This window comes from Propithecus coquereli, unplaced genomic scaffold (genome assembly GCF_000956105.1).
Source record: "Propithecus coquereli isolate 6110/MARCELLA unplaced genomic scaffold, Pcoq_1.0 Scaffold6, whole genome shotgun sequence".
In the NCBI taxonomy this organism is placed as follows: Eukaryota; Metazoa; Chordata; class Mammalia; order Primates; family Indriidae; genus Propithecus; species Propithecus coquereli.
In genome coordinates, this window is record NW_012151951.1 from 11,921,419 (window position 1) to 11,942,002 (window position 20,584).

Genomic DNA, 20,584 nt, shown 5'->3' on the forward strand with positions numbered 1-20,584 from the left:
AGTGTTCAAAATCGAATTGTGATCTCAGAATTTGGCACACTGGCCCTCCCGGATCCATGCAAGAGTGTTTTTGAACGTTTCATGACAAAGTTTGAGCTGCCTGGTAAGCTGCAGGTGACAGTGATGAGTATTAAGCTATTATGATATATGACAATCCATATCATATCTAAATATATTATATTTATGTCTAAATATAAATCTTGAAAGTAGATTTCTTCGTATTTGTAAGAGGATGTTGAAACTGCTTTCTCCCTTCAAGTGTGTGCTTAGTGTCTGCTACAGTAAGCCACGTGCTTAAATAACTCTGGGGTTTGGTTTCAGGCATAACTGACAACACTAATGTCAACTATGTGCAGTACAAGGGCGATTACTACGTTAGTACTGAGACCAACTTTATCAATAAAGTGGACATTGAAACTCTGGAAAAAACAGAAAAGGTAAAGTATAGGTTAAAAAATGAATAAAATAGATCCTAAAATGTCTTACCATTCAAAGTACTTTTTATAGTAGTAGATATCTGAAGAAGAAATTGGAGGCTTAATCACACAAAAACAAAGTTATTCATTGATTAAGATCACCTTCACCCTCTGCACTGATTAAAATGGCCTGTGGGATTGGTTTTCTTTAAAAATCATCCTAAACTTCCTTAATCCTAATATCTGAAGGCTAGGGTGAAGGAGAACTAGAATGGTACTGATCCACTTTGGTTAGTTCATGTTCTTTCTAGCTATAGCTAGGATTGGACTGGAGGTTGGCTAGACCTATATTGCCTTCACATAACATATTAATTAAAAATAAAATTTCAGGCCGTATTTTTAATTTTAATTCTTATGCTTCTTTTGGACTTTCCTGTGATCTTCGGCAAATCTACTCACTACTAAAATAATTTTGATTTCTCAGAGGTAAGAAATTAGGGCTTAGACTGTAGTTTTCATATCTTATTTTTAAAATATTTGACACATCCCTACTATTTATGCATATAAACAGAGATCTGCCCATGTAACATTTAAAAATCTCTAATGGTCTTAAATTTGCAGGTAGATTGGAGCAAATTTATTGCTGTGAATGGGGCAACTGCACATCCTCATTATGACCCAGATGGAACAGCATACAATCTGGGGAACTCCTACGGGCCACGAGGTACAGTTGCAGTGGAGGTCTTTCTAGAAGTAGCTCGGACTAATGCTCTTCCCAGGGTTCCATTATGGTTAAAATGTAAATATATGAAACATCATTTGAAAGGCTCAAGAAAATCTCCAAAACGGCATGACTGAACTTAAAATATATGATTTATCATTAAGTATCTGTTCTATGGTCCATTTGCACCTATGCTTAGCGGCTGATTTTATGTTTGACCTTTTCAGCTTAAATCACATTTTTATGTTTCATTGTGCCTTTAGTTCACAAGCATAGTAGCGATTTTCAGTGCATATTTCTCAAACTCGAATTTTTAAGCAATACCACATTGTAAGGATAAGAAATTTAGAATGCTGCAGCCAAGAGAGATAAGGAAGGTACATTGTCTATCACACAGGGAAGGAATTTATTTTTGTTCATGGGAGTAATACACTACAAAGTGAATTAAGGTCATAGTGGGGTTACATTCACAACCATTTACATCATGCCTCTTTCCTGGTCATCCACATGCTTCTACAACCACCTCCCAATCTGCTCCATAAAGTTCTAATAGCTAATAATGATAACTGAAATGTATTGTGTACCCATTGTGTGCTGGTGCTAGGCATTTTCCCCTATATCTTCTCATTGAATCCTTATACCAACTCTCTGAGAAAGGTGCTAATATTTCTTCCACTTTATAGATGAGGGCAGTGAACCTTGTGGAGGTTTCGGTCACTAGCTTGGACAAACTTTCAAGTATCTGAGACCAGGCATGACACCAAGCCTGACTCACACCTAAAGGCTTGCTGTTAGTCACTTTGTTAGATCATCTCATTAGTTATTTGTCACTGAGTACAGAAGACTGTATTGGTATTTTTTAATACCAATCTCCACCTATTTACCATTTCTTCTTCCACTTGTTAAGGGCCTTTTCACCAGTCTACACACTCTCTAAGGGCATTCAAATTCTGGTTCCTGTACCTGAATACACGTGTCTCTCTCTGTTTGAAAAGGAATGTGTAAGAATATGTATAGTATCCCCCCTTATCTGTGGTTTTGCTTTCCTCAGTTTCAGTTACCTAAACTGAATATATTAGAGACCACATTGACATAACTTTTATTACAGTATATTGTTATAATTATTCTATTATTAGTTACTGTTGTTAATCTCTTATCATGACTAATTTATAAATTAAACTTTATGATAGGTATGTTTTTAAAGGAAAAAACAGTATATGGTAGATCCCGGCTTGGTGGCACACGCCTGTAATCCCAGCTATTTGGGAGGCGGAGGTGGGAGGATAACTCAAGCCCAGGAATTACAGGCTGCAATGAGCTATGATTGCACCACTGCACTCCAGCTTGAGTGACAGAGCAAGACCCTGTGTCTAAAAAAAAAAAAGTATAGATAGAGTTTGGTACTATCCACAGTTTCAGGCATTCACTGGGGTGCTTGGAACATATCCGCGATGGATAAGGGAGGAATACTATGTTGAATATTTCTGACTGTCTCTCTATTTTAGCTATCAATCAATTTACCATCTACAACCTATGAAGCCTTTGTATAGTAGGTATACCTTAATGGTATACCTTTCGTAGGTAATTGGCTTTGTGAGTTGCTTCTCTTTATATCTCTGTATTTACACATGTGAGTATATACAAAGATGAATACTGCAGGTTGTTTTTTCACTGTCTCACTTAGAGAGAGGGTGCCCTGAACACGCCAACACCCAGTTCTCTCTCCTCTTCTTTATTACCCTAGGTAAGGATGTATTCTTCAAAACTGTTATAGGAAACAGCAAATATCCTTCTAGGTATTTAATAAAATGTTTCACAAATAGATACACTAACTCAGCCATTTTTTGGTCCATCCATCTTTTTTGATCATTAAAGAATCCAAGTTTTTCTTTTTTTCTTTTTTCTTTTTCTGTTTGAAGAGACAAGATCTCACCCTGTCACCCAGGTTGGAGTACAGGAGCATGGTCATAGCTCACTGTAACCTCAAACTCCTGGGCTCAAGCCATCCTCCCACCTTGGCCTCCCAAAGCACTGGGATTACAGGCAGGAGCCACTACTACTGGCCCCCAAAATCCACTTCTTAATAAATTAACTCTATTAACCAAGTAGATCACTTTGTGACTCATTCATAATATGAGAAATATTACTTAACCATTCTGAATTTTATATTCTGAAACAATTAGTCATCAGATCAGTGATTCTCAGCCTTTAGTGTGTCTAAGAATCATCTGGAATACTTGCCAGCAATGTAGATTACTGGGCTTCATTCATCTTCAAGGATTCTGGTTCAGTAGAACTGGAAAGGAGCTAAGAATCTGCATTTTAACATGGTCCCTGGGTGATCTTGGTGCAAGTGGCCCCTGGATCTCACTGAGAAACCCTCCCACCAATCATGAGAGGCTGTGATTGTTACTTTGCCTCGATCTGCTGTTAATATTAATACAAACTTCTGGAGAGTCTCCCAGAGTTAGATTCGGTATTGGGCAAGCAGATCTTTGTGGACATTCCTTTCCTGGGTGTTTCCTGGGTGTTTGTTTGCCCTGCCTAATCCCTCCAAGGTTTTCAGTTCAAACATTAATGTGTTTAAATTCAATGAATTGAATAATTGTCACTTAGTCCAATTGCTAGGGTGGGAAGTTCTATTTTGCTAATCCCAGCAAACATTGAATCTACGTTTTTTTTCTCACTTGATTATTTGGTTCGGTGATAAGTTTTTGAACTGGAACTCAAAGTACATGTAGCTGCACTGAGCTTGACTACCTAGTATACATTTGGGGGGAATTTAGTGATCCTCACTGTAATAAAATAAAATGCTAGTAATTCCTACCTTTAGGAAGTAAAAAACTTTTTAATTGTTTTAGCTTTTCCAGACATTTTTAAAAGGCTTTGAAAAATTAGCCAAAACCTTTAAACATTAATCAGTCCAACTGGTTTTTTTTCCCTGCCCCCCCCAACTGGTTTTTAATACTTATTTAAAATATGTTCTTCATATTAATGAGAGACAGAAATCAGGTACTCTTGGAACTACAAAGCTTGTCTAAGATTTCTTTGGTCGCTGTGTAAAGCATGATGTTTTAGATATAATGGGTTCTCAGAACATATCTTTAAGGCCAGGCACAGTGGCACATGCCTGTACTCCCAGGGCTTTGGGAGGCCAAAGTGGGAGGATCACTTGAGGCCAGCAGCGAGACCAGTCTGGCAACATAGTGAGAACCTGTCTCTACAAAAAATAAAAAAATTAGCTGGGTGGTGGTGCATGCCTATATTCCTAGCTACTTGGGAGGCAGAGGCAGGAGGATCGCTTGAGCCCAGAAGATTGATGCTGTAGTGAGCTATGATAGTGCTGCTGCACTCCAGCCTGGGCGACAGAGTAAGATTCTTTTTCTAAAATGAAAAAATAAAAAAATAAATAAAAAACATATTTATATCCCCCAATCTAGGCCTCCCCAGTATTTTATATCAAGTTGTTTACTTAGTGTTCTTCCTAGGATGTCTAATAGGCGTTATAAAATTGTCCAAAACCAAAGTCCTGATCTTTTCCACTAAACTTTCTCTCTCTCTTTTTTAAATTAGAGATTTAGGGATGGGAGTCTTTCTTTGTTGCCCAGCCTGGACTTGAACTCCTGGGCTTAAGGGATCCTCCCAAGTAGCTGGGACTACAATTGTGCACCACTGTACTCACCTTAAACTTTCTCTTCTTTTGAAGAGTCTTCCCCATCTCAGTTGATGCTAATTCCATCCATCGAGTTTCTCAGGGCAAGAACTTTGGAATCATCCTTTACATTTCTCTCTCACATCCACACCCAGTTGATCAAAAAGTAATTTCAGCAATGCCTTCAAAATATATCCCAAATCCAACCACCTCACACCACCTCCATGGCCACCTCTCTACTTTATGCCACCACCCCCTCTTACTTGAATGACTGAAATAGCCTCTTCACCAGTTTCCCTGATTCTGTGCTTGCCCCACTTCAGTTTCTTCTCAGCACAGCAGCCGGAGTTATCCTTTGAACCCACACCCACCTCCTTGGTGTCACCTCCTAGACTCTCCTCCTTGCTTATTATGACAGGGCCACACTGGCCTTCTTACTTTTATGTGAATACTCCAGACTTGCTCCTGGCTGGAGAATCTTTGCATTTGCTCTTCTTTCTGCCTGAAAAACATTTTTCCCAGATAGCCTCAAAGCTTTCTTCCTCACCTCCTTTATGTCTTTACTGAAATGTTGTCTACTTAGTGAAGATGTCCCAAATCAGCATATTTAAAATTGCAAACAGTAGCCCCAACTTACTGATCACTTCTAATCCCCATTTCCTGGTTTATTTTCCATTTTAGTTCTCACTGTCATCTGATGCATTGTATTTTTACTTATTATAAATGATTTGTAAGAATTTGAGCTTTAGGGCTGGGTATGGTGGCTCACGCCTGTAATCCTAAGCACTTTGGGAGGCCAAGGCAGGAGGATCGCTTGAGGTCAGAAGTTCGAGACCAGCCTCCATCCTACAAAAAATAGAAAAATTAGCCAGATGTGGTAGAATGCATCTGTAGTCCCAGCTACTTGGGAAACTGAGGCAGGAGGATTGTTTGAGCCCAGGAGGTTGAGGTTGCAGTGAGCTATGATGATGCCACTGCACTCTAGCATGGGTGACAGAGTGAGACCCTGTCTCCAAAAAAAAAAAAAAAGGGGGGGGGTTCAGAGGACTGGAGGGAAGGAATTGGACATGGGTGAAATGGAGATCATAGCTGATAGTGGGCAAGAAAGAAGGGACAAACAGAATTTGAGGATATTCCTGCCTGCTTTCTTAACTCTTCCTATGAGGTAGGGATGGAGTTTCTCTGTATGGAGTGAGGAGGTAACCATTTGAGAACATTAGAATACAATGAATCGTTGGTTGATCAGTTTGGGTGTGCTGTTTCAAAACCTTAGCTAATGACTTTTATAAAGGTAATATATTTTTTATATCCAAATCTTTGAAATAACTCTTCATGAAATATGAATGCCACGCTTATTACATAAATCTCTTTACTGCTTTTGCCAAGTCGTCAAGTGCAAGGGTTATCTTTTATTCTAGAATGTATGTAAAACTGTTAAGATAGGATTTTCCATTTTTCAGGTTCCTGCTATAATATTATTCGGGTTCCTCCAGAAAAGGCGGACCCTGGGGAGACAATCCATGGAGCCCAGGTGATATGTTCTATTGCTTCTGCAGAGAGGATGAAGCCTTCTTACTTCCACAGCTTTGGTGAGTCCAGAGATAAGGCAAATTGCAGGGAGCCCTGCCTTAATGTTTCTGCAGCAGAAGAACTAGTTTTGGCAATAGTTTGTCAGCGTATGGTGATAATGAGACTGAGGTTGCATTTTGATGCCAGTTAAATTTATTCTGTTTAGTCACTCTTGACCCTAGCCCGCTAACTGCTTGAAAAGAGATATGCTGTAGTTGCTTTAGTTTAAACAATCATTAAAATATTAATTGATAGAATTCAAAATTTTAGGCAACTTTAAAGCTCACAAATAATAATCATACATAAAAAGGTCTCGACTACATTTTTGGGGGAAATTCAAATTCGTTATGGTTTACTTCAGCTTTTACTCAGAATATTTATTTTCTGAATTCTAAGCTGTTATAGCCAGCCTGCTCCTGGGTCCTTACCCCCAGAAGAAATAGGAAAAGGATTAAGAAATAAATGTATAGTTCATAAAGGACACTTTAATATTAAACTTCTTTACTTTGTTCCTAAAAGAACAATTTGAAAAGAAAAGAAAAAAAGATAAAAAGCAAACTGCTGACATTTGATCCAAGACAGACACAGTTCCCTTTTTTTTTTTTTTTTTTTAAATGTAGGAACAGGAAATATGTACAGCAGAGCTGGGAAACAGTGAAGAAGTATTTCTGGCTGGCATTTGTTAGGTCAGCAGTAATATATCCAGGAATTCAGACAAGTCCTCTAAATGTCACATTTCAGACAACTCTAGTTTGCCAAATAACGTTTTATTATTTGCCGGAACCTTTTAGGAATGACAAGGAACTACATAATCTTCATTGAGCAGCCTCTAAAGATGAATATGTGGAAAATTGCCACTTCTAAAATTCGGGGAAAGGCCTTTTCAGATGGCATAAGCTGGGAACCCCAGTATAATACACGATTTCATGTTGTGGATAAACACACTGGACAGGTAGAGTATTTTGAGTATATTCATCATGAAAATGGCTGGACACAAAGGCAAAATTTCCATATGGTTGATTTTTCACCTTTACTGGACATTACTTGCATATGACACTGTTAATCAAGGATATTACCTTCTTCCTTAGATTGAGGTAGCTACTTAATTATTACAATGGATTTTGCATATTAGAGAATTATAGGAAATGATTTTGTCCTTTTAATTATCTGATTCAATTACAATGGCATCCAAGAAACCCTCTTAGCATGGATTTTTCCATATCATAGTAGTTGTGAAGGAGGGTGTTGTTCATTCAGAGATATTCTGTAACTTTTAAAGTAACGCTTTAATTAGTTGCTTTTATGGCTTCTTAATATGTGAATCTGATAATCCCACCAAAGCCTAAGCATGTTGGTTGATATCTTTTAATACTCCTGATTAATAGCACTATTATATTTGTCTACTTTTTACCTCTCTAAAGACATAGTATCTTAACTACCTGAATTTCATCACAAAAATTTTTAGTAACGAGTGCACTTTTCAAAGAATTAGCCACTTAATTTATCATAAGCATGTATTTTCTATTTAACCATGCAATTGGAGTCCAGTATTTATTTATCCTTCAAAGCATTGTGCCATATTTCATGAAGATTTTTAAGTTAGTTGTAAAGTTGATTGGTCTGTATCAAATAGCCCCAGTTCATTGATTAACATGAGATGAGATGACTTAAGCAAGCAATGCTTAAAACGTATGCACTTCTTACATTCTGGATTCTACTTCTTGTACGTACACTGCGCCTGCCACTTCAAGTGGGGGGAATCCTCTTAATTTTCTTATTTTGAACTTTGTTCCTAAAATAAAATAAAATAAAATAAATCTCTTTTTCATTGCTTGTGTTTTCTCCTGCAGCTTCTTCCAGGGTTGTACTACAGCAAACCTTTTGTTACTTTTCATCAAATCAATGCCTTTGAGGACCAGGGCTGTGTTATAATTGATTTGTGCTGTCAAGATAATGGAAGCAACCTAGAAGTTTACCAACTGCAGAATCTCAGGAGAGCTGGGGAAGGACTTGATCAGGTAAATATCAGGATTTGTCAGTAGTCATCAAAATAATTTTGAATTAGCTAGGATCTGGCTTTGGCTTTGGAATTACCTGTTTTTCGCCCTCTTGTGGCAAATAAGGAGGGAGAATAGTTTTATAGCATCGAAGACACAGCTTTGTCATTTAATTAATACTAAAAAATAATTTGGAGTAGCTTACTTAATGCCTAATAAATAAGAAGCATGGTAAAGAGAGCCAAGATACGTGTTTGAAAGCACTTGTGATTAGTTCCTTATTACACTTAAGCACCAAACATATTATATTTTCCTGGAAGAGCTAGCAAAATGGACCGTCAGTCAGTTCACCTAGATGAAGGGATTCACTTTGTCCTGATAAAGGTAAACATTTTCCCGAATTATGCAATGTAAATTGTCTTCAGGTTTAGTTTTATTTTTCAGCTATAGTTTTATTTGTAAATGTTTTTAAAACGGCACTTATTAAGTTTGCTTATACTTACTAAACTTGCTTATAGCTTTGTGGTGGGTCTTGTTATCTGTGGTGTAAGTCCTTTAGCTCTTTTTTAAGATCATTTGAGGTTTTCATGGCCTTTTGCATTTCCATAAATTTTATGAACTTGTCAGTTATTTGTTTTTTGAAAAATAAATTATATTGTGTATATTTGAGATTTACAACATGACGTTATCGGATAAATATAGATAGTAAAATGGTTTCTATAGTGAAGCAGATTAACATATTTATCATCTTACATAATTGCTTTTTTGTGTTCAGAGCAGCTAAAATCTACTTATTTAACAAAAATCCTGGCTGGGCATGGTGGCTCACGCCTGTAATCCTAGCCCTCCAGGAGGCCAAGCCAGGTGGATCGTTTGAGCTCGGGAGTTCTAGACCAGCCTGAGCAAGAGCGAGACCCTGTCACTATTAAAAATAGAAAGAAATTAGCTGGACAACTAAAAATATATAGAAAAAATTAGCTGGGCATGGTAGCACATGTCTGTAGTCCCAGCTACCCGGGAGGCTGAGGCAGGAGGATTGCTTGAGCCCAGGAGTTTGAGGTTGCTGTGAGCTAGGCTGACGCCATGGCACTTTAGCCCAGGCAACAGAGTGAGACTCTGTCTCAAAAAAAAATAAATAAATAAAATTAAAAAAAATCCCTAATAAGATACAATTTTATTAACTTTATTCCTTATGTTGTACATGTAGATTAGACTTGTTCATCCTACATATGGGCTATTTTGTATCCTTTGACCTACATCTTCCCTTTTCCTCCCCTTCCTCCCATGGTAACCACTGTTTCATTTTCTCTCTATTTGAGTTCTTTTAAAAATATTTGACATATAAGTGAGATCATGGAATATTTTTATTTCTGTGTCTGGCTTATTTCACTTAGCATAATGTTGTCAAGGTCCATCTATGTTTGGTGAATGGCAGGATCTTCTGTTTTAAGACTGAATAATATACGATTATATACGTATACACCACATTTTCTTTATCTATTTATCCATCAATGGACATTTATATTGTTTCTGTATCTTGCTACTGTGAATAATGCTGCAATGAACATGGGAGTGCAGATATCTGCATGAGGTCATGATTTCATCTCTTTTGAGTACATACCAAGAAGAGGGATTACTGGGTCCTACGATAGTTCTACAGTTGACCCTCGAACAACATGTGTTTGAAATTCATGGGTCCACTTACATGTATGTGGATTTTCTTCTGCCCGTCACCCCCGAGACAGCAAGATCAACCCCAACTCTTCCTCCTCTCCAGCCTATTCAACGTGAAGACAATGAGGATGAAGATCTTTAAGACGATCCACTTCCACTTAATGAATAGTAAATATTTTTTCTCTTTCTTAGGATTTTCTTAATAGTATTTTCTTTTCTCTAACCTACTTTATTGTAAGAATACAGCACATAGTACATGTAACATATGAAATATGTGTTAATCAACTGTTTATGTTATCAGTAAGGCTTCCAGTCAATAGCCAGTAGGCTATTGGTAGTTAAGTTTTGGAGGAGTCAAAAGTTATATGTGGATTTTCGACTGTGTGGGAGGTTGGCACCCCAACCCCATTTTGTTCTAGGGTAAACAGTATTTTTAATTTCTTTAGGAACCTCCGTGCTGTTTTCTGTAATGGCTGTACCAATCTATGTTCCCACCAACAGTGTGCTAGGAATCCCTTTCCTCCACATCCTTGCCAACATTTGTTACCTCTTGCCTTTTAGGTGACAGAGTGATACCTCATAGTGGTTTTAATATGTATTTCCCTTATGATTGGTGATGTTGGGCACCTTTTCATATGCCTTTTGAATATTTTTATGATTTCTTTGGAGAAATGTATGTTCAGGTCCTTTGCCCATTTTTTAATCATGTTATTTGTTTTTCTGCTATTGAATTGTAAGAGTTCCTTATAAATTCTGAATATTAACCCCTTATCAGATACGTGGCTTCCAATTATTTTTTCCCAGTCTGTAGGTTGCCTTTTCATTTTGTTGATTGTTTCCTTTGATATACAGAAGCTTTTTAGTTTGATGTCAACTTGTCTGTTTTTGCAAAGGAAAAAAACCTGATTCAGATCGTGTTGCAACGATAGATCAATTTGAGAATAATTGACATCTTTACAATATTGAGTCTTCCAATCATGAACATGGAATATCTGTCCATTTATTTGGGTCTTCTTTAATTTCTCTCAGTAGCATTATAGTTTCAGTGTAAGGATATTACATATCTTTTGCTAAATTTTTTCCTAGACATTTTGTATGTTTTAAAACTATTGTAAAAGGTGTCTTCTAAACTTTAATTTTCTGATTGTTGCTAGTATATAGAAATGCAATTGATTTTGTATATTACCTCATATCCATAGATCTTGCTAAATTCACTTATTAGTTTACACAGTTGATCTGCAGATTATTTTGGATTTTCTATGTACACAATCATGTTATCTGAAAATAATAGCAGTTTTATTTCTCTCTTTTGTTGGGTTTCTTTTGTTTTTTGGGTTTTTTTTTTTTTTTTTGAGACAGGGTCTCACTCTGTCACCCAGGCTAAAGTGCAGTGGTGTCATCGTAGCTCACTGCAACCTCAAACTCCTGACTCAAGAGATCCTCCTGCCTCAGCCTCCCAAGTAGGTGGGACTATGGGCACATGCCACCACACCTGGCTAATTTTTCTATGACAGTTTTACTTCTTTCTTTCCAATACTTATGCCTTTTATTTCTTTTTATTGCCCTATTGTACAAGCTAGGACTTCAAGTTAAATAGAAGTGCTGATAGCATTGGAAAACATTTAATAATTTGCCATCAAGTATAAAATTGCTGTAAGCAGGCCAGGCGCGGTGGCTCACGCCTGTAATCCTAGCTCTCTGGGAGGCCGAGGCGGGTGGATTGTTTGAGCTCAGGAGTTCGAAACCAGCCTGAGCAAGAACGAGACCCCGTCTCTACTAAAATTAGAAAGAAATTAATTGGACAACTAAAACTATATAGAAAAAATTAGCCGGGCATGGTGGCGCATGCCTGTAGTCCGAGCTACTCGGGAGGCTGAGGCAGGAGGATCGCTTGAGCCCAGGAATTTGAGGTTGCTGTGAGCTAGGCTGACGCCACGGCACTCACTCTAGCCCGGGCAACACAGTGAGACTCTGTCTCAAAAAAAAAAAAAAAAAAAAAATTGCTGTAAGTATTTTTGTAGATATCTTTATCATTATTTTAATATACCTTTTTTTTGAGATGGGGTCTCACTATGTTACCCAGGCTGGTCTCAAACTCCTGGGCTCAAGCAATCCTCCCACCGTAGCTACCTAAGTAGCTGGGACTACAAGTGTACACTACCACATTGAGCTACTGGTGCCTTTTGATGAATAGACTTTCTTAATTTAATATGATCCAGTATATCAGCTTTTCCTTTATGACTAATACATCGTGTATATTGTTTTAGACATCTTCTCATGGCAAGGTCATGAACATATTATCCTGTATTATGTTCTAGAAAAATCAAGTATCTGTGTATGTATTATTCTGCTTCTGGAATCTGTATTCTGTTCCACTGGTCTACTTGTGTATGCTCGTGGCAGTACCATATTGTTCTAATTAATATCGCTACCACAATTTTCAAACATGTAGGAATTTTTCTACTTTTTTCTGGTCATCGATTTCTAGTATAATTTTACTATATGATTTTAATCCTTTAAAATTTATTGAGATTTGCTTTATGGTTCAACATAAGATCATTTTTTTAAATGTTCCATGTGTATCTTAAAAGAATATATATTCTGCATTGTGGATGTTTTGTATATGTCAATTACATCATACTGTTAATATCCAAATCTTTATCTTTATTGATCTCTGTTTGTTGTATCAGTTATTGAAAGGTATATTAAAATATACCTTTCAGTATGGATTTTTCTTTTTCTCCTTATAGTTATGTTAATTTGTGTTTTACATATTTGGTGCTCTGTTATTATGTGCATACAAATTTAGAGTTGTTTTACCTCTCTAGTTTATTGAACATTCATCTTTGAGTAATGCTTTTTGCCTCAAAATCTGCTTTTTGCTGACTGCATGCTATCACTTTTCCATCCTTTTACTTTCAATCTTTCTAAATGTGTATTTTGTAAGCAACATATATTTTAAAATCCATTGTGCTAATTCTTAACTTTTCATGGGGCATTTAGTTGAATTGATCACCAATATTTTGGGGTTTAAATATGTCATCTAACTATTTGCTTCCTTTTTGTGCTACTAGTTCTTTTTCTTTCTCATTTCTTGCCTCCTCTGGATTGGTTGAGTGTATTTTATTATTTCATTTCCACCTCCTCATCCCCAATCCCAACCCTCTGTCCATTAACTTGGTAGTTATACATTCTTTTGTTATTCTTTTAGAAGTAATTTTTAGAGATTTCAATGGGCATTCTTGATTTATCAAAGTGTATTATAAATTCGTCCTTTTACTTCTTTTCCAGGCAATGCAAGGACTCTGTGATACTTTAACTCCGCTTACTCTACTTTTGATTTTTATGTTACTGTTCTTGTATATTTTAATTCTCTCTCTCTATTAAACCCTATAAGGCATTACTCTTATTGTTGCTTTATACAGTCATAACTACCCATACTACCCATTTACCCATATCTATACCTTGTTTGTTGCCCTTAATTCCTTCCAGCTTCTCTGAGCTTTCCATCTGGAAACGTTTTCTTCTGACTGATGAACATACTTTAGTATTTCCTTTAGTTCAAATGTGTTGGTGATGGGCTGGGTGTGGTGGCTTACTCCTATAATCTCAGCAGTTTGGGAGGCCAAGGTAAGATGATTGTTTGAGGCCAGGAGTTTGAGATTGCATGGGACAATATAGCAAGACCAAGTCCCTACAAAAAATAAAAAAATTAGCCAGGGTGGTGGTGAATGCCTGTAGTCCTAGCTACTGGGGAGGCTGAGGTTGGAGGATCCCTGAGCCCAGGAGTTTGAGGTTACCACAGTGAACTATGACTGTGCCACTGTACTCGGCAACAGAGAGACTCCACCTTTAAAAAAAAGGCTGATGATGAAAAATCTCTGTTTTTGTTTGTCAGAAGAAATGTCTTTATTTTATCTTCCTTCTTGGAAGGATGTTTGATATAATTGCATTGTCTTCTAATTTCTGTTGAGAAATCAGTTATCAATCAAATCTTTGCTTCTTTGAAGTTGATCTTTCTCCCACCTCCCCCACCCCTGACTGCTTTTAAGATTTTCTCTTCAGTTTTCTGCAATTGTATTATGAGATCTCAATATGCTTTTCTTTTCATTTGTTTTACTTGGGGTTTTTAAGGATTCTTAAATCTATGGTTTGATGTCTATTATTACTTTTGAAAAATTTCAACCATTATTTCTTCAAATATTGCATCTGGTAAATCCTTTCTCTCCTTGCTTTCTGGACTGCAGTAGACATATGTTACTCCTTTTTACTCCATCCCTCTGTCCCTTATGTTCTTTTAGTATTTTCCATCCTTTTCTAAGCAAGGGTTTTTTTTTTATATTTTCTTCTTACCTATCTTACTGCTTAAACGTTCTCTCTTTAACTGTATCTTTTCTGCTGTTAAATCTAATCACAAAATTCTTAAATTAATTGCATTTTTCAGTTCTAGAATTTTGATTTGTTTCTCTTTTACAATTTATAGTTTTTTGCCACAATTCTCAATTTAAAAGAATTTCCTCAAACATATTCAGAATAAAGTCTGATAACTCTATTATCTGGATCCTCTGTGGCTCTGTTCCTATCATCTTGTTTATTTTGGTTTTTAATCATGTTGTCTTATCTTTTCATGTGCTGGTTATTTATCATATGCAGAATATTGTGTTTGAAAATTTGTAGAAATTTTGAGACACAGGGTGATGTTATCTTCCTCTAGTGAAGATTTTCATTTACTTACATAATTTCAAGAAGGATTCTGTCCCTGCAAGAGCTGGACTATTTCATTTAGCATACTTTTTTCAAGGTTCATCCATGTTGTAGCATGTATCAGAATTTTATTCCTTTTTAAGGTTGAATAATAATCCATTGTATGTATATACTACATTTTGTTTATTCATCTGTTAGTGGATATTTGGGTTGTTTCCACCTTTTGGCTATTACAAATAATGCCACTATGAATACTGGCATGCAAATATCTGTTTGAGTTCCCATTTTCAATTCTTTTAGGTATATATCTAGAAGTGGAATTGCTGGATCATATAATAATTCTATGTTTAACTTTTTGGGGAATTGCTAAACTTTTCCACAGTAGCTGTACCATTTTTCATCCTTATTAGAAATGCACAGAGTTCCAGTTTCTTCATCAACATTTGCTAGTTTCCATTTTTTTTTTTTAATAATAGCCATCCTAATGGGTGTGAAGTGGCATCTCATTGCAGTTTTCATTGGTGTTTCTCTGATGACTGATGCTGTTGAGCATCTGTGTAGATCCCTAAGAGAAAGGTTGCCCCAGTATCTAGGCCATGTCTGTGGATTTCTTTTTCTCACAAACCTTGCCCCAGTGTTCTCCTCTGCCTTTTTAGCTCACCAGTGCCTTCAAACAGCTGTTTTAAATATTTTTTCCAGCTTTTCTAGCTGTTCTCAATGGCGTAGTTTGATCCACGTTACCTAATCCACCATTATTTGAAGTTTCTTTTTGTTTGGCTATGGTTTTGCAAAAGGAAAAAAAATTTAAATATAATTAAATGTGACTTTTAAAAAGCTAATTCTTTATGAAGCTTATGAATGGCACTACATCTTTACTCAGTAAAAACATTTCTATAGGAGATGGAGATCATGTGGGCTAGGTATATGGGGGGAAATGGTGTGGTTTGTTTTCCAACTCACAATATTTCAGGACGGGAAAATATGCTTAAAGCACATATTGTCAGGAGAAATGCACTTCTTTTATTTAAGTCTCCTGCTTAAACATCATTTTCACAGAGAGGTTTTGTTGGGGGCTCCCAGGATTACTCCTAGGTTTGATGATTTGAAATGAGGACTCACGGGACTCATATAGTCATACTCATGACTCTGATGACAGTAAAAGGATACAAAGCAAAATCTGCAAAAGGAAAAGGCACATGAAATGAAGTCTGGAAGAAAACAGGTGCATGCTTCCAAGAATCCTCTCCAGTACAGTCACAGTGGATGCACTTAATTCCTCCAGGAACTAGTTGTGACAACGTGTGAAATGTAGTGTCCCAAAGATGCTCACCCAAGCCTGGTTGTCCAGGGTTTTTATTGGGGATCAATCATGTAGGCATACAGCCCCTACATGACTAACCTTAGTTTATGAAGTTCCAGATGATTATAAATCACACTGTTAGCATAAACCATCTGCACAAACTACTACAGTGCGACTGAAGGCTTCACATATGCAAGAACACTCTTATCAGACAGAACATCCCAAGAACTCAGTTCCCAGGAGCCAGCCAAGGGTCAGTCGTGAAAACAGGCCTTTCTTGAGAATGTGCAGTGTTTGAGCAACCCAACCCTGCTAAGTTGTTCCTTTTCTGCACAGAAGCCTACCCTGACCAAACCTGAAGAAGAGAGCAGCGCATGTTATTCTCTAGTCCCTCCCCATTTTGCTATATAGTCATATGTTTATTTGATGCTAATTAAATAACATAAATATTTAATAATTTTTAAATTTGTTTATTGTCATTCTTTCTCTACTAGAATATAAAAGTTCTATGAGGCCAAAGACTTTGCTTTATTCACTGTTGTATCCTTGGTGTCTAAAATAGTGCTTGGCATATAGTAGGTACTCAACAAATATTTGTTAAATAAATGCAAGAATGGAAATTATCATTTATGTAATTATTAATACTTAGGAATGCCAATAATGTTGACTGGGTCTAAATTATTGGGACATGCTATTATCCTATGAATGACAATTTTTCATCGGTTTCTTTCTCCCTCCTGAACAGGTCTATAATTCAACAGCCAGATCTTTCCCTCGAAGATTTGTTTTGCCCTTAAATGTCAGTTTGAATGTCCCTGAGGGGGAGAACCTCAGTCCATTGTCCTATTCTTCAGCCAGTGCTGTGAAACAGGCTGATGGAAAGGTATGCTATGAACAGACATTAGACTAAGACTAATGTTAGTAAGTCTAACTTTACTGATGTTACTTTATTCATTGACTGTTCTCCACAGCGTTTAGTGCCCAATAAGTTTCATCACATTCAGCTGAGCATGGAATGTTGTTTGCATAAGAATTGCAGAAACTGGGTGGGAATGAGCACCATGTTTATCTTCCTTCACGTGTTTTGAAACAGAGATATGCAACTTTCTAATGGTTGTGGGATGTGTAAGTGTTTGAGATTGGCACCGGTAATTCCTACCTTTTAGATAATATGTGCTTACCACCCAGGCTTATCATTGTGCAGCTATCAATGTCTTAGCTTTAGTAAAATAAAAAGTGTATTTCCACCTCCTATGCCATTTGACATCTTATTCACAAAACCGGATAATCTTTTATGCATTCATATGTATGACAGAAAGAGGAAAAATATTTTAAAAAGACATAGAAACTCAGTGTCCAAGCCCTGTCACAAACTCTTATAGAGTATTAGTGCTCTCACTGACCTATGTAAGAAGAAAATAACTGAGAATTAAGCAACCACTACAAATTCTTTTGGAATCTCTTTTAGATCTGGTGCTCTCATGAGAATCTACATCACGAGGACCTAGAGGAGGAAGGAGGCATTGAATTTCCCCAGATCAACTATGGCCAATTCAGCGGCAAAAAGTATCATTTCTTCTATGGCTGTGGCTTTCGGCATTTGGTGGGGGATTCTCTGATCAAGGTCGACGTGGTGAACAAGACACTGAAGGTGATGAAAATCTCTTTGCTTTTCTGAACTTTTCAAAAACCTATTCTTCCTTTTGAATTTGTTTTGTTTAAGGTAGCTCTTGAGATCATTTAATAGTTAAGCAGCTCAGCCATTTTTTTTTTATTAAGTTTGAAAACCATGAAATCATCTAAGTTAGGGGCATGCTCCCTGTAGGGAATCTAAATGGACCCCAAGCCCAGAAAAATAATTCTGTGCTGATCTTGATGTTAATTTGGGAGAAACCATGGGGTTAAGTTTGTTGGGGCGCCTGTATTTCAGGTTGTTGGGAAATTATAATTACACAAATTATGTTTGATGGTGATGGAGTCTGGGGCTGCAAAATCTCCCTCTCTCTCTTTCCTATATTCTACTTAGCAAGCCTGATTCTTTTACTGTTGGAATATTCTATTGACAGCCAAATTCATGCTTGGAGTGACAAAAGCTATAGAAAACTTCCTGCTCACAACTGGCCTTTTATCAAATACTTTTTTGGGGACTTGCAGGTTTGGAGAGAAGATGGCTATTATCCCTCAGAACCTGTTTTTGTTCCAGTACCGGGAGCCACTGAAGAAGATAGTGGAGTTATTCTTTCTGTGGTGATTACACCAAACCAGGTAAATGTATTTCCCTGTCACTGGTCAGAAGGAAAAGTAGCACTGTGCCATCTGATAGATCAAGGATGCATATTGATGCTGTCCATAGTTTACTTTGATTCCAGTATGGCATTTTCTCCCTTCTCTTCCCTCCTTACTATTTACATATACTTTATCACAATTCATATTTTATTATTGTTTTAAAGTTCTATTTGTAAGACCATAATAATAATTTACATTTGCATATGGATTTGTTATTTTCAAATTACTTTGATACATATTATTTTATGTAATCAAAACAACTTTGTGGGATACCATTTACATGTGGCATTTATAATGTAAATTATAGTTGAAAGAGACTTGCGTGAGATCTCATAGTGGTAAAACCAGTAATATTTTATTTTTTTGAGACAGGGTCTCACTCTGTTGCCCAGGCTAGAGTGCAGTGGCATGGTAATAGCTCACTGCAACCTCCAATGCCTGGGCTCAAGCGATCCTCCTGCTTCAGCCTCCCGAGAAAGTGGGAATACAGGCGTGTAACACCACACCTGGCTAATTTTTAAATTTTTTTGTAGAGACGGAGTCTTGCTATGTTGCTCAGGCTGGTCTCAAACTCCTGGCCTCAAGCAATTCTCCCACCTTGGCCTGCCAAAGTGCTAGGATTACAGGCATCAGCCACTGCGCCTGGGCTAAAGCCAGTATTTAAATCTAAGTCTTCTGACTTCTAGTCTAATGTTTATACCACCATCTGTGTTGCCAATTTCAATGAAATGACTTCAAAGTCCAATATCATAAGCCCTGGCCTAGTGTCTTAATAATGTTATTTACTACCTGATTTTTTACTTAGAGCAATCTTATGACAAATAGGTTCACTTTGAATACCAGCTTTGATCAATTATTAGTGGCTGCCTGGGGTGTAGAATTCTGAGGCCTTTTAATGGTCTAGTGGGAAAAGTGCTGTGATCAATTAGTGATTTCTGCCATGGGCCTAGGAGGATTTTGTCTTCATGGCATGCACTTGCCACTCCTGTAATTAGATCAGGGTAAATCTCTGCCTGCCTTGCAGTGCTGCCCTTTGCATAGCTCCAAAGTAACACAAAATGGAGGCATTTCTAATTTGGAAGAAAGAGTTTCTACAATAGGTCTCTTAGGAGATTGGAAAGGAGTAGGCAAAAAGGTCATTAAACTCAAAGAAATCCTATGAAGGTGATTGATATAAACAACTTAATTTCTTTGCTCTAGGTATGAACCTCTTTAGCCATGACTTCCTTTTCAGTCCAGTTCAGAGATTCAGAAAACATTTAGTGAGTGGATAGGCAAGGCACTGTGCTAGGTGCTGGGGGTAGATATGAAGATGTGCAAGACATGGTCTCACCATTAGCAATTTTACAGCCCAGTCGAGGAGACAGATTTTTGATTTAAAAAAGAAGGAATTTTCAGTGTCGTCTTTCCTTTTCTAGAATGAAAGCAATTTCCTCCTAGTGTTGGATGCCAAGAATTTTGAAGAACTGGGCCGAGCAGAGGTACCTGTGCAAATGCCTTATGGGTTCCATGGCACCTTCGTACCCATCTGATAGGACAACCACAAGGTCTGGAAACTAAGTTTAAAACCAGTGCTCTATACAAAAAGAGAGCAAAAAAATGGCACCCTACCTCCCAAACCATAGACATTTGCTGTTAAATTTCTATTAAACAAAATTCATGAGATAATTATGGTTTTATTTTTTCTTAAGGCTCTTCCTTGAAATCATTAAGGAGGTGTTGAAACAATCTTTTGAGTTGAGTTTTAAATTTACTTTTATTGGATATATCTTCCTCTAGGTAATAATAAGAATACATGAAAGAAAAACTAAAACAAGGTCATTACCACCGCCAGATAGGTGGGTGACAGAGGTCCTAGGAGAAGAAATACTAATGATCATAGGTAGTAGACTGTGAATACAGATCAGAAGAGCACCTGTTCTTTTCATCACAGTCTGCCTATTACCGGTTGTCCCTAAGGTACTCAGAGGATAGGAAGCCAGCTATAGCATGTTTGGGGGCTTCTTCTAAACTGCCTGTTTCTCTGCTGTCCACAGCAGATGCTACTACAGCTGCACAACCCTCCTATGGACCACCCACTACCACTCCCCACCCTGCCCACATCCCCACCTTGGGAGGTGGTCGTTTTGAGGGACATCACTAAAATCAGTCACTTCTCCAGGTGTACAGTCCTCCAGAGACTGGTGAAAAGCCAGTAGTTCTTCATTTAATTGGGCAACAGGTGGCACTAGAGACCACATAATCTCTACCTTTCAAAACCCCACC

The 20,584-nt window shown here is 37.3% G+C and overlaps 1 protein-coding gene across 1 annotated transcript in view; it reads left to right on the forward strand.

Annotated features, from left to right (window-relative positions):
* The window catches only part of BCO2 (beta-carotene oxygenase 2), a 41,162-nt gene extending 21,226 nt beyond the window's left edge, over positions 1–19,936 (forward strand). The window contains exons 3-12 of the mRNA XM_012659142.1: positions 3–103; positions 322–437; positions 1,038–1,140; positions 6,250–6,378; positions 7,150–7,310; positions 8,209–8,376; positions 16,779–16,916; positions 17,502–17,684; positions 18,188–18,298; positions 19,738–19,936. Of these exons, the coding sequence (XP_012514596.1) occupies positions 3–103; positions 322–437; positions 1,038–1,140; positions 6,250–6,378; positions 7,150–7,310; positions 8,209–8,376; positions 16,779–16,916; positions 17,502–17,684; positions 18,188–18,298; positions 19,738–19,851 (1,324 nt within the window). The 3' untranslated portion in view covers positions 19,852–19,936. The remainder of the gene's footprint in view (positions 1–2; positions 104–321; positions 438–1,037; positions 1,141–6,249; positions 6,379–7,149; positions 7,311–8,208; positions 8,377–16,778; positions 16,917–17,501; positions 17,685–18,187; positions 18,299–19,737) is intronic.
* Positions 19,937–20,584: the final 648 nt, after the last annotated feature.